This window comes from Petaurus breviceps, unplaced genomic scaffold (genome assembly GCF_028583685.1).
Source record: "Petaurus breviceps papuanus isolate PSGF00001 unplaced genomic scaffold, PetGlider_PUasm1.0 189, whole genome shotgun sequence".
NCBI classification, from domain to species: Eukaryota; Metazoa; Chordata; class Mammalia; order Diprotodontia; family Petauridae; genus Petaurus; species Petaurus breviceps.
The window spans coordinates 29,087,622-29,102,649 of record NW_027185809.1 but is presented as its reverse complement, the minus strand read 5'-3'; the positions used below and the strand labels follow the sequence as shown (position 1 = coordinate 29,102,649).

General features: G+C 36.4%; 1 protein-coding gene and 1 pseudogene across 2 annotated transcripts in view; both read right to left on the bottom strand.

Annotated features, from left to right (window-relative positions):
* The window catches only part of PSEN1 (presenilin 1), an 80,882-nt gene that overhangs the window by 33,066 nt on the left and 32,788 nt on the right, over positions 1-15,028 (bottom strand). For both annotated transcript variants that reach the window (XM_069092112.1, XM_069092113.1), the window contains exons 5-6: positions 5,503-5,570; positions 3,571-3,791 (exon numbers count right to left, since the gene is read on the bottom strand). In XM_069092112.1, coding sequence (XP_068948213.1) covers positions 3,571-3,791; positions 5,503-5,570 — 289 coding nt within the window. The remainder of the gene's footprint in view (positions 1-3,570; positions 3,792-5,502; positions 5,571-15,028) is intronic.
* Positions 11,039-12,824, bottom strand: LOC138164371 (cell division cycle-associated protein 7 pseudogene; annotated as a pseudogene).

The window sequence follows — 15,028 nt, the reverse complement described above, 5'->3', positions numbered from 1 at the left end:
CCCAAATAAACAATCAATAATAAAATATCTATAAATGTTGTTTAGAGGCTGACCTCTTCACACTTAATCTATAGTATGCAGAATCAGCTGGGTTCTATGAATAAACCTTTCCATCTCGTAAGAAAAAGATAGTGATGATAACGAGATGTGTCCATTCTCTAAAAACTTTCAATGTGCTATAAATGGAAATAGGCCACTAAGCTGTTTCTCACACACACACACACACACACACACACACACACACACACAAATCAAACATAACACCCTTAAAAAAGTCTAATGAGAAGGGTTTTGATTGAGCATTTCAACACTGTGAACTTAAGGCTCTTAAAATTAGAGGGCAGAGGATTTAGAAAAAAACAACAGAAACAGCACATAATGAAGCATTTTATTTTTTTTTTGAGGGGGGAAAGCAAGGCAATTGGGGTTAAGTGACTTGCCCAAGGTCACACAGTTAGTAAGTGTCAAGTGTCTGAGGCCAAATTTGAACACAGGTCCTCCTGACTCCAGGGCCAGTGCTCTATTCACTGTGCCACCTAGCTGCCTCAGCATCATTATTTCTACAGCTAGCTAATCAGTAGAAAATAAAAGATTTTAATGAATGAATGAAAGCACTGACTAAGCACTTATTCTGTGCTCCAAGCTCTGTGTTAAGTGCTAGGGATACAAATACAAAAGGGAAACAGTGAGTTCAAGAAAGTGTACATTCTGATGTACAAGAGATGAAGGATATGTCCAAGAAAGGAAATCAAGGTCTGGGAGGTGAAGATGTCAAGTGGGATAATAGGGTAATCAACTGACATGCCCTCTACAGAATTAGATTCTCATAAAAAGTATGTGAGACCAGTAAGTATCAAGTAACAATAAATTCTTTACATAAAGTCATGCAGCTATTAAATAGTAATGGAGCTAGGAGCAGATTTCTCACAATTCATTCCAAACCATTATACCATTCTCTATATTTCCTCAATGTAATTCAAAATTCAGAGCATGCTAAATAAAAATTTTTTTTAAAAGTTCAAAATATCTAGAGGAGATATGGAAAATATGTTAAGAGATCTTTTGCTTTGGAGATAAGATCACTCCTTGGGCAGGGAAAAAAATCCCTACATTTTTCCAATTTCAGTACAATTTATTACTTGATAAAGGAATAGAGATTTGCCCCACTCCAAAAACCAGCCCTTTCTAGCTTTTTATGGAGATGTACTACCAGGGGACTGCTGACACTGAAATGTGGTAACATTTGTTTTTTAAATCAAACTATACTAAAATTAGCATTAGCTTAAGAGTTTGAGAATTTTTTTACATTTTTTGTGCTGACTCAAAAGCAGCACTGAGAAGCCCTGCTCTAACCCATAAGTATCTCTTTTTTTTTTCAGAAGCTCAAAGTACTTCACAGATGTGTATTTGTTTCCCTAGCACATCAACAAGATAAATTGCAAAGGATAATATTGCCACAGCTAAGTAGGAAGGCAAAAGGGATGTAAGACTTCCCAACTATACCAAAGATGTCTTAAATTTGAAGATGAAAACTACAGATCTTACTTTCAGATCCGATTCCATTTCTGCAGGTCTCTTGTGTCTTAAGTGCAAGAAAAATGCAGTTTGGAATAATCAAATTCTTTCACAATAAAATGGGGACTGTACTGTGATATGAGTCGGACATAAGTGATCAGCATTGTAACAGTAAATGGGAAAGGCACTGTGTTTTCCTAAAACATATGCCATATTCATGTGGTTAGAAAAAGTAGGGAGTAAAAGCACAAACTTGGCATGGGCTCCCGCTCCAATCACTTCTAATACATGTAAAAAATTACTCTAAACAAACTTTAAAGCTATAAGACTCACAAAGTGACAGAGAGAAACAAATCTCCTGCTGAAGGAGTATAATGCTTCAGAGGAAAAATATTGTCATTCAATGAAATAGAAGATTTTCAAACATTCTTGATGAAAAAACCAGAGCTGAACAGAAAATCTGACTTTCAAATACAAGAAACAAGAGAATCATGAGAAGGTAAACAGGAAAAAGAAATCATAAGGAACTTATTAAAGTTGAACTATTTACATTCCTACATGGAAAACAATAATTGTAACTCATAAGACTTTTCTCAGTATGAGGATATTTGAAGGGAATATATGTATGTATGTATGTGGGTATGTATGTACATGTAGGAGGATGTATGTATATATAAATATATATGTGAGTGTGGGAATATGTATGCTCATGTATACATAGACAGAGGGTAGAGGATGAGTTGAAAATGAAGAGATGATATCTAAAAAATAAAGAGGTGAGAGGAATTTATTGGGAGGAGAGAGGGAGAAATAGATTAGGGTAAATTATCTCAAACAAAAGAGGCAAGAGAAAACTGTTACAATGGAGGGGAAGAGCAGGAAGGTGAAAAGGAATGGGACAACCTGATTCTCATTGAATTTGGCTTAACAAGGAAATAACATACACACTCAATTGGGTATCTTACCCTACAGGAAAATAGAGGGGTAGAGGATAAGAGGAGGGAAGATAGAAGGGAGGGCAGACTGGGGGAGAAGGTAGTTAGAAGCAAACATTTTTGAAAAGGGACAGGGTCAAACGAGAAAAGAGAATAAGTGGGGGACGGGATAGGATGGAGAGAAATATAGTTAGTCTTTCACAATATAACTACTATGGAAATGATTTGGGTAACAACACATGTACAACCTATATTGAATTTCTTAACTTCCCAGTGGGGGTGGGTGAGGAGGTGAGGAAGGAAGAAGGGAAAAAGTCTGGAACTCAAAGTTTTAAAAACAAATGTTTAAAAATTGTTTTTTTACATGCAACTGGGAAATAAGATATACAGGTACTGGGGTATAGAAACCCATCTTGCCCTACTAGAAAGTTAGGAGGGGTGATGGGGGGAGGATATAAGAAAGAACAGATTGGGGAAAGGGGTATTCAGTAGGCCTGCTATTTTGGGGTGGGGGTAGGGGAAAGATGGGGAGAAAAAAAGTGTAACTCAAAATCTTGTGGAAATGAATGTTGAAAACTAAAAATAAATTTTAAAAAAAGCTACTTTATAAAAAGCTGGTAGTAGAGTAATATCAGAACAGTATGCTCTATTAAATATCATTTGGGTTAAATTTGGCAAAGTGATAAAATTGTATCTCTATAGCATCTTTCTTGTAAAAATTTAAATATCTTTTACAAACTATAAAAGCTCTCACTTTCAGGGTTGGCAAAATTATGGTCTAGATACAGTACAACAATTTGCATTCTCTCAGTCTCCAGTTTTTACATCTAGCATGTGAACTGAGTTATCACTACCAATAATATTAAAGAAAATTAATATTTACTTAACAACTATGGCATAAAGTTAATAGGGCAAGAAATTATGATTTCATCAGTGTGGAAACTTCCTCCAATGAAGCAGACTGCAATCTGATTATGACTTAGTGGATAAGTCTCAGAGAAGTTAAAAGACTGGTCCATGGTCAAATCGGGTCATTTTTGTATAAAACAGGAGGAGGACAGAACAAATCAAAGCAGAACCATCATAATTAAAGGAGCAATATGTTTTTATAAAACATTACCATATATTGAAATCACAGCCAGGATAAGCCATGCGGTCCATTCAGGAAGGTACTTTATGAATACTAGAGCCATGAGGGCACTGATCATAATGAGATAAGCCTGCTGGAGCCGAAGAGGGCCTTTCCAATGGATGCAAATCATTCCCACCACACCAAAATTCCAGATCACGAGTGCCAGAGTGATATAGTCCATGGCAACATTGTAGGTTTTAAACACTTCACTGAAAAACAGAATTAAAAACAAAGGAACTAAAACAAGGGTGTATGGAATAATTGAAGAAAACAAAACACAACCACTTCCTAGAAGCAAAGCATAACATTATGAGATCAGACCTAAACCATCACTTACAGTTTCACTATTTTTTAAACCCAGACCTGTGACTTCATCAGTGCTAGCTCATTCCACTGTGAAAACTGCCTCTATCATACAGGTTGGCAACACAAATGCAATTATATTCTTAGTTGCCTTGAGTATTGGGAAGTTAAGTGATTTATCTACATACATTTGTCACAAAATGATTCTGTGTCAAGACAGGAGCTGATCCCAAGCCTGTATTCTTACTTTTCTATCACATTGCCTCCAGGTTTCACTAGAGCAATAATTTTGTAGCAGAAAATTCCTCCAAGAGTTTGCTGAAAGCACTCTGCAATCTAGGTTTAGCTTACCTTTTGTCAAATCCATGATGAAATGATAAAAAGGGCAAGGAATCAGAGACAAACCTCTATTTCCTACTCTGAGATTCATTTATTTGCCTATTAGCTTTATATCCAGCAATCAGCTATAAGCACTAAATATTAACATAATGTATTTGAGCTGCATGCTGGAAATCATGTGAAAACCTATTCTGGGGAACTTTGTTTCTTGCCCTTTCAGTTACCTGAGGTACCAGCAGAAAGATCAGCAATCATAATGTCGGTCACGCCAGGAGAGGGGCAACTAAATGTAATAGCATTCTTGAGTTGGACTGAAGCATTACATTAGTTCCCATAAGGGAAGGAAAGGAAAGACTCTGAGAATCTGGTTCCTTGAAGCAAGGTACCATTTGGGAGGCTTTTTGTTTGCTTTAAAGATTGAATCTCCTTATCTTACCCAGGCTGGAAATACAGGGGCAACTCATAGGCTGGTCCTGCTCCAATCAGTGTTGGAGCTGTGCCCTCCTTTGCTGGTTTGCTGGTGGCTCCTCCTGCTCCTAAGGGCTTACTTACCACATTAATGTTTAACTTAGTGTACCCCTCTTAGCTTAGCCCACTGTAGTTTAGACTCTAAGTTCAAAAGAACTGCCAGCCTTCACGTCTTTAGTAGCAGGGATTACAGACATGCTCCACCAAGTCCAGCCATTTTATCTCTTAAAGTACCTAGTAAAGCACCTATAAACATAAAGTAATAAATGGGAAAGGGACTGCTAAGAACTCAGATTTTCACCTCTTCTTCCTAAAACTTTCCTGGGTAATTTGAGGCTAATCACATCTTGGGATCTATAACCCAAACAGTCTTTAGTATTGTTGGGGCTGTCCAGGTAGTTTGTTACAACAGAAAAGATCATCCAGTCTTCAAATTTTTTAATGAATTTTTAAGACATAACAAATTTGGAAAAGAAAAAGTAGTCCATAACAGAATAGTCAAATTAAGCTAACAGTTTGATAAACATTTTAAAATAATACAACCAGGTTAGCAGAACCTAAGATTGCATCAGTGTGTCCATTCAAATAAGATGCAGAAAACAGGAAGAAAGGGACAGCCATTAGGAACACAGTTATAAACAAACCTATCAATATTTTGAACTTGTTTGTTAGACCTTATAAGGACTCCTTTGATTTGGATATGATCATAACATAAGTATATAGCTGAAAAACAATATAGATGGGTCTAAGTAAAGTCTACAAGAGCAGACAGGAAATTTCTAAAAAGTATTTAGACTTCTAGGTACTTACCCCAAATAAATGAATGAGAAAAAGAACAGCAACAAGAGAGAGGAAATTATAAGCCAGGCATGGATCACCTGAAAAAGAAAGGGGTTCAGTTTTATCATGAATAGACTAGAAATGTCCATAAAACTCATATTCATTCTTGCCTCAAAAAAAACGAATCTTAATCAAAGACAGACCCCAAGTATAAAATTCTGTATGATGCCTGTACACTATACCTGGGAGATGGCAGAATTTACAAGTACTAGAATAGTGTATATTTGTATATAGTTTTTTGGTGCTGAAGATTTAGCACCAAACATCCAGTTAGTTACATGTTAATATTAATAAGAAATTCAATGGGACATAAATGGAGACACTCCTTGACTCATGTCCTGGAGTTATATTTTTTGTCATAAATAGTAGTGCTTTAGAAAAGAAGTGGCACTAAGAAAATCATTAGCAGAAGATATATATGCCATTAAAACCCAAGGTGGTAATGTCTGAAATATAGGAGTTTCATTTTATTTCTGTTTTTGTTTTTAGCAATCAGGGTTAAGTAACTTGCTTAAGGTTACACGGCCAGTTATTTCTGGGTGTGGTGCTGAGTATCTGAGCCCGGATTTGATCCCCAGGTCATCCCGACACTGGAGCCGGTGCTCTTACTTGCTGAGCCACCTGGCCGCCCCCATTTTATTTCTGAAATGAGTTCAAGGCATCATTGCAAATCTAAGTCAAAGGAACATTCAATAAATAGACTTCTGAGCACTACACATTAATGAGGCAGAGCAAGTAAGCCATCAATTTGACAAAAGAAAGTTTAGAGGCTGAAATCTCATTAAGACTTTCAATATATTAACTCTTATACGGTTTAATAACAAGTAGTCATATTATGAGCTCCATGACACATGTCTACTAGTTTACTATCATACAAAATTTCTGTAGTACTCTACAGAGTACTTTACAGATTACTACTATCCATGTGCTCCTTCTTAAATTCATGGTAGTATGAAGCACAATTTGATCTTTTAATATAATGTGGAGGATGAAAAAAGTTTTTAAAAAAGAAACATAAGCTGATCACACTTGCATAATACAAATTAATAGGCCTAGTTAAGATAAATTTGGGGTTTCTCAAATGTGAAGAAATCAAGAACAAGAGAGAGACAAGAACTGTTAAATAATTTCCAAAGTAAGACCTAAAGTAGAATAGCGGTTACTGTGAGCAATTATTTTTTCAGACTGCAGTTCTCTGCCCAGGGCTTGGCTAGATAATTCTGCCCTACTGTGTCCAGTGAACACTTTTAATTTCCAACTTGGCCTAGTTCTTAACTAGAGCATTAAAATGTCATGCATCTCCAGGAAAAGGCAGGACGTGTGAAAAACCAGTTCCAAACTTCAATTACCTCATCTACAGCATGGAAATATTGAGAGTTGCCTGGAGCATTATAAGTTGCCTAAAGTCACAGAGTCAATACTAGCAAAGCCAGACACTAAATCATTTTAGGACTTTGTGATTCCAAGCCATTCCTTATCCACTATTCCACACTAATGTATTATTACCTTCATTGTGATTACTGCAATAATTATTATCAATAATAACAATTTGTCACCACCCCAAATTTCCAAAGAACCCTTCTACTCTTTTTAAGGTACAAGAAAACATCTCTAAAATAATTTACTATTTGCAGCAAAGTGACTTTTGGGGCCTCAGTTTCTTCATCTATAAAGGGAAATATAAATGGCCTCTGAGGTGTTTCCAGTTCTAAATCTTATAATCTTATGAGAAAGTAATCTTTCTTGGACTGCTTAGGCAGTATTTTCACCCTATGCTCACTTTCAGAGACAATTCAAGTCACAAGTATATCAACTATCAGAAACCCTGACTAAAAATTAAGTTCAATTCATATTCTTGATGGCAAACACGTTATGCATCCTAACACTATTCATATTAATAACCATGTAGAGTGTGATTTATACTAATAAATCCACCTCTCTTAAAGGTTTTCATTACCACAAGATGCAACTGAGAGAAGACATTTTTATTGCAAGTCAAGCAGTCATGTTTGCTATGAAATTCTGAAACTCAATTCTTTTATTATTTTAATGAGTTTCAGAAAGTTCTAGTCTTAACAATTTTCAGGTATTTCATGATTCTTTCTTGCTTACTTTACCTAAGAATTTCATTAAATCAATGAGAACCCTTTTCATTGACCTGTATTTATACAGTAACAGATTCATAAATTACTATCTGAAAGAGAAACTACTTTCCAAATTTATTAAAAGGTATAATTAAGACCAGAAAATCTACAATACCACTTTTGCTCCCCAACTGTGTTTCTAATAATGAGAAACACTAGTACTTAAAATGACCTAGTGAAGTTTAAATAATGTGAATAATAATAATAATAAATTAATTAATACAATAATAAATAATGTGAATGAGACAGTATATCCAAATTCAAAACCATTTATGCCCATGACTTAACAGCACTCTCTTTTGGGATCACAGACAAGGAAAACATTAATCTCCTAACTCTGTGAAGTCCTCTAACCTTTCTCACATAATAGAGTACAACCATTGTTGCTGGTTTCACAGGAAGGAGCCATTACTCTAACACAAAGAAATAATTCAGTCTAACACTCCTTCAAGAGCATTCCCTGAAATGTTGTTATATTAAAAACTTTTGCAGCTTCAGTCTGTAAAAAGTGTTTTTTGAACTGAATTGTAAAAAAAACCGCATGGTATATATTATCAACTTTTTTCATACTCTACTTGTTTTAATTTTTTTTAAAGTTCTATAGCTTTCACAAGGATATTACATAATCTTTTCAAATTCTCAAGCATTTATTTGGTGACTTTCAGAACAGGTCATGGCAAGTTTCTAAACTTCACAGGCTCAAATGCTCATACTTCATTTTACAATCTCGTCCAAGGTGTTTTGTTTCTCCAAAGTCAATTTTAGCTAATAAAACCTGAACAAAATTAGATGCCTACATGGAAAAAAAATGAAAAAAATAAGTGTGAGTTTCTGGCTGTACACAAATTTTCTTTAAGTAATCTGAAAATGGGTGAGTTAAAAGAGCAAAACTACAAAAAAAAATCATGATATACTTAGTGTTAAAATCACTATTAGGTAAAATTAAATTAAAATTTTAAAAATAAAATAAAATGTTAGTTCAAAGGCTAATTAATAATCCAGTTTATAGATTATTTGGGTACCTAGTTGCTTCTCCAGTCTGTTTTGGCCATTTTCCTTGTCATTTGTACAGCCTCTAAAGCCACAGAGAAATGAAGTTTAATTAACTAGTTAGTGTTAAAGGAAAAAGTGCTAGACTGGGAGTCAAGAGATCTGGACTGAAATCCCAGATGTGGCACATAGTAGCTGTGTTATCTTTGGGCAAGTAAAATCACCTTCCTAAGCTTCAGTTTCCTTGTCTACATGAAGTTAGACCAAATGATTTCTAAATTCCCACCCAGCTATAAATCCTGTAATCTGATCCTAGGATTGCTGTCCTTTCAAACTTTAACTGGGCAAATCTTGACTGGATTAAAAAAAAAAAAGTATGACAGTGCTAATCATGTCCTGCCAGAGAGGTGACAGATGCAAAAGGCAGAACAAGATAAATATTTTTGGACACGGTCAATGTGGGAATATGTTTTGCTGGGCTATGCATATTTATTATGAGGATTTTCTTTTTTCTTTGTTGTGCAATTGGGGAGAGAGGTTAGTAGAAAAGAGAGACAGAAAATGTTTATAAAAATATATTTTTTTAAAAAAGATAGGATATAAACTTGGCCCCAGAGAAGAGATGAGAAGATGCAAATCCCTTCTTTATTTGCAGAGGCAGGGGCCTATGCAAGTGAAACACTGCATATGCTGTTAAGACTTGCTTGATGTGTTGATTAATTTTGCTTAACTTCTCCCCCCCCTTCCTTTCTTTTTTATTCTTTGGTACAAGGAATGGCTTGATGGATACAGGCAGGAAGAGGGATTTTTTTTTTTAAAAGAAGGTGATATCAAAACAAAAAATGCCTATTTTTTTCCTGAACAATACTTTTTATTAATAAAATAAAATTTTGTATAAAATGAACATTACAGACTTAAAGACCTATTTACAATGTTTGCTTTGCTTTCTCATTTAAGGTCTAATTGTGCATCCAACACTGCATAAGAACCATGACCTAATGCTACAGGTACAGGAAAGTTACAAGGAACCCTTCAGAGTACAGCCATGTCCTGTCTCCCAATCCAATTTGATTAATACTAAAAGTCAAACATGGATATTATCCCACAGATTAAAACAGGATCAGAAAGTACTCTGGTCATAACCATATGATTTCTCCTGTCTTCAAGAAGGCACTTCCCATTTTGCAGTGTAGAACGTAAAAACTAAAGTAAACTCTGTACACAGCCTGTTATTTTCTTCAGTCAAGCAGAAATGCTAAGCACTGTAGGGCTACTGCTTATGCCAACTTTCCGTACAATATGGTCTTGGGGCAGCTAGGTGGCGCAGTGATTAGAGCACCAGCCATGGAGTCAGGAGGACCTGGGTTCGGATCCGGCCTCAGACACTAACACAAAAACTAGCCGTGTGACCCTGGGCAAGTCACTTAATCCCAATTGCCCTCCAAAAAGCAAAATAATAAAATGAAATAATATGGTCTAAGAGATATTTTGAAATACCCTATGTAGGAACTGCATAAAACACAGGGGAGAAAACGCAGATATGTTTAAGTCTTAACACCAAGAATTTTAAGGTTAGTTCAGTTTTCAACTGCAAGATTATTGGGGAAGCGCGTGACCTTGGGCAAGTTACTTAACCCCAACTGACCTCCAAAAAGAAAAAAAAAAAAGATTATTGGGGAAAAGAGGAAGGGAAACCATCAGGCACATCTAATATTGAAAGTCTTATATACTTTTTGGTTGCTGTGATTTAAAAAAAATGCTGATTCAAGTATGTAACTCTATGTAACACATGAAATTTTATACCACAAAGGTAAAATGAGGCAGTATATGCACATTTTAAATAATATGACGTACAAAAAAAGTTTATAAGCAAGTAATTCCTGTGACAACAGAAACCCTGATATTCAAGTGCAGGCTCTGTGCTCAGCAAATACTATACTCTGTCCTCCCTACCTATCATGTCATCTTCTATACTGTTTCTAAGTACTGAGTCTACCTCTTCCCAGAATCTTCAACAGATGTGAAATACTATATTAGGAGGGTTAGTTAGCTAAGAATTTTTAATTAGGTATTTCCAAGTGTTTTGTTATATTGCTAGGTTCCAATCATGAACCATTCCCCTTCCTCCCCACAAATACTAAATTGACTATTTCAAAATCATTTTATGGTCAGTGGGGTGAGGGGGAGAGCATAAAAACAATGCAACCTTAAAGTTATCTTATGTTTCCAAAACAGATTTTAATCTTATCTTAATTTGACCCCACTATTAAAAGAATACTGATTATCAAGATTGACACCTGAAGTTGTTTAACCATCAACTGCCCAAGATTACTGAAGATTAGAAAAAGGAAACAGTGTCAGTGAATCCTTCATCAGTTTTCAGCCTCCATTTCAAATTCCCACTTCAGACTTCAGATAAGCATGCACATGGTACTTGGCCAAATACACCAACACACCAGTTGCATACCGTCCATCTCGCTGCCTACAAAAACTGCAGTTGCAGATTCCATGACAAGGTGGGCAAAGATAATTTGGGTCCAGCAATGCTATTCTGACCTCTTCGCCATATAGTTTTCAAAGACAGGGGCCACAGAACTGTCCCCGAATTCCAAAATATTCTGGGTTTCTGCAGTTTGTCTTGGTGTCAATAGTCTTCTAGAGACACTGGTGGCAGGTGGAACCTAATGAACGGCTATAGATCTTGTCCCGGGACAAGATGCAGATGATTTCCAGCTCTTCCTCTGTAATCTCTTCCAATGGACGAACAATATGAGGAAGGGTCATGGTACCTGGGCGACGACTTCTGGGTGTGGCATCATCATCCATATATCCGTTGAAGCTCTTCCTTTTTCTCACCAACATGTACTTGTCCTCAAAATCCATTTCATCTTCCAAATGCAGATCTGGGGGTCCTTCTGGTATGTGGATGACCTCTTTGTTCAGGGTTTCTCCTTGAGGGGTCTCTTGGGAAGGAGTGCCTTCAATTTGGCTTCGAGGAACTACTACCTGGAAGTGATCTCCTTACAGTAAATAATCCCAGGAAACTGTAATTCTGACGTTAGTTGTGCAAACATTACCTTGTTTTCCTTTATTTTTAAGGCCCTCTTTTCCAAAAAACTGGAGCCTTTCTCATCTGAGTCAGAATCAGAATTGGAAGTAGGAACCTCTGGGGCTTTGGGTGGGGCTGCTTTCTGCTTCCTCGCCCCTTTGAGGTCTCTGGTGGGAAACTTCAGAACCACTTGCAAAGGACCCAAACATTCCATTTGACTCCGAGTTCTCTTGCCTTCATCATCAGAATCCAATTTCATTCCATACTGTATCTCACTTTCTGAGAAGCCGCAGAATGATTCATCATCAGAGTTGGCATAAAAAACATTGGCCAGTTCTTTAGTGATATCTGGCCTGAGTTTGGGTTTGTGTAAAATCCCACAATCCCCTCTTAGGTCTTGTGCCTTACTTTCTGGAAAGCCGCAGAAAGATTCATTATCAGAGTCTCAAAAAATATATTTGCCAGTTCTTCACTGATATCTGATCTGAATTTGGGCCTTGTGTTTGCAAAATTATCAGAAGCAAAACTGTCACAACTGTCATCAGAGGATGAGATTGCCATGGAAATCAATTTCATATTTCTGAAATTTTTGAAGTTCTTCTTTACAGAAAGGTCCTTTTGCTGCATGTGGAAAAGATCCATGAGTGGCGGTGGGGTTCCACGAGAAGGGCGCTTTAAAGGGAAGGGACTGCTCCAGGGGACCAGGGGCGCGGGCAGCAGAGAATGCCTACAGCGGCTCTATGGAAGTGGGAGGAGCGTGAGCGAGGGAGTCCAATTTGTTTTTTTAAAAGCTATGATGGCAGCAGCAAGTGTTGAAATGATTAGCAGAAATGAACGTTTAGATTATCTGCAGATTTTCAAATATCTAACTCCCACAGCCACAGGCAGGAAAGTTGGCAATACTGTTTTGATAGCAAAGAATCCTTATTCATCTAATACTCCAATGGACCTGTGGTCTTAATGATGGGGGCATACTCTACTGATCCAGACTGTAATACAGTCATTTTTGACCATCCTGTATGCTTCCCATTCATGTTCTCTTGTAAATCTGACATCCAAAATAGGAAGTGGACCTTCCTCTCACTTTCTTGAAAATGTAGATATCAAGAAGTACATGGGTTATCAGCCATCCTTCAAAATCAATCAACAAACATTTGTTAAGTACCTATGTGTCAGGCACTGTGCTGAGCACTGATGATATAGAAAAAGGCAAAAGATAGCCCTTGCCCTCAAAGAGCTTACAATCTAACCAACCTCTGCTATGTGACTAGACTATCTTCTTTTCTAGTCAGACATTTCTCTAATAATATTCCTTATTTTCCCAACAACAGGGTCATTTTACTTGAATACTTGGCAGGGATTAGGATTTCATTTTAATCTGAACAATGTATCTTAATAAAGATAGGGCAGTAAACCATAGGTACCCATATATGCTGTGGTATATAGATTCTGGTGCATTAGACAGTCAAAACCTGTATTATTTGGTTAAAGTTAGGAATGATTATATGCTAATATAAACTATTAATACTGAATGGTGCCAGAGAAGCTGATTATAAATATATTAGGCTAGCCTAACATTTCTTGTCAACCCCAACAGTCTCATTATTAATAAACAACTCCATACATTTATAAAGTGCCTTACAATTCATAAAGCACTTTCACATATATTATCTCATGCAATGAGAATAAGATGAGATGGGGATATGCTAAATCACTGCTTGTGAAACTGAGAAACGTGACCTCTGCATACAAGGATGATACAGGGATTAGAGTTACATTACTCTAAATACTTGATTGATGGTAGGAGTAGGAACTATGGTCCCAGTTAAGTATAAAGATAGGCTATTTTTAAACTTTATCTTCTTCACCATCCATAGCCAGTAATCACCAAAGTGTGCCAATTCATCCCCTGGTGCAATCTTGGGCCTATTCTTCTTTCCTGTACCCATAATCCTATACTGGCCTCTAAATTTTTCAAATTCTGGTTTGTGTGGCTCAAATGATTCATGATGACAGTAGTTAAATATATGACAGAAAACTGAAAAGAACCCTTAAGATCATCATTTTGAGGTTTTGATTGAAAAGAGAATTAGTAACCACTGCAAATTTTTGAGAAAGGTGACAGGATCAAAATTTTACTTTTGGTAATTATTTTTGTTCTTAATGGGGTAAATTCAAAAGAGTATCTCCATGTTTTCAAGAAAGTTAATGTGATAATATATAAGTTCAAATATGAGAAATTTGGGATATGATGAGGGACTGTGGAAACAGAGAGAAAAGAGGAAGAACTGGTAGGCTCTGGTAATGTGAAAGGTAAAGAACATGGAGAAATTGAAGATAACTAAGACTTAGCTAACAATAATAGAGAAATTGGAAAATGGTTAAGAGTAGAGGAAAGGAAAGATAGTGAGCAGCTAGTAATTTAAACTATGAGAAAGTATGGGATACCTGGGGGCATAAAAGACCCCAAGGAATAGAGTTGGGGGACTTTCCCAGGTAGGTAGGAGAGGAAGAAGAACTAGCAAAGGCAACTAACAGATGGTGCTGAGTAGTAAGAGAAGGGGCAGAAAAAAGTAATGTGAGCTGTCAAAAAACCTCTCTTGACTGTCAAGGAAGAGAATAGACTATCAAAGACAGAAAACCTATAGAGGTGAGAAGGCAAAAAATAAACTTTGTAAAGAGAAGTCACTAGATGCTTCAGCAGGAACTATTTCTGTGGAGAAATATGAAAAGGAAATCAGGGTTCAGGGACATAAGTAATGATGAAATGGAGGAAGTCCACCTAAAAAAGATTAGGAAGACCCATTTGTGTTTAGAGCAGAGGGAAATGGACCTAAGATTCACCATGACAGAATACATACAAAAGTAAAAGAGAGAACTTTATTGTAAAATTAATAATAACAATAGTTAGCATTTACCTAGTGCTTAAGCACTGTGCTAAGTACTTTACAAGTATCTCATTTGATCTTTACTAGAACCTTGGAAGGTAGGTGCTAATATTATCTCCATTTTACAGTTGACATTTGAACTCATGTCTTGCTGACTACAGGTCCAGCACTCCATCTGCTGCACCACCTAGCTGTCTTAACAAAGATCAGAAAACGCAGAATATAATTCATATATAGTATCACAAAAAGAGGTGAGAAATGCAGATAAGGTGTAGTTCCAGGCAAACAACTACAGGACATTTACACAGAGAGAAAGAGATAAAGAATCAGAATCAAGGATTTGTATGGTTTTCTCCCTGTCATCAACCTAAAGTCACAACTCTCTTAAATCTTCACATGTCAAATGAAGGCAGAGTATAGTCATT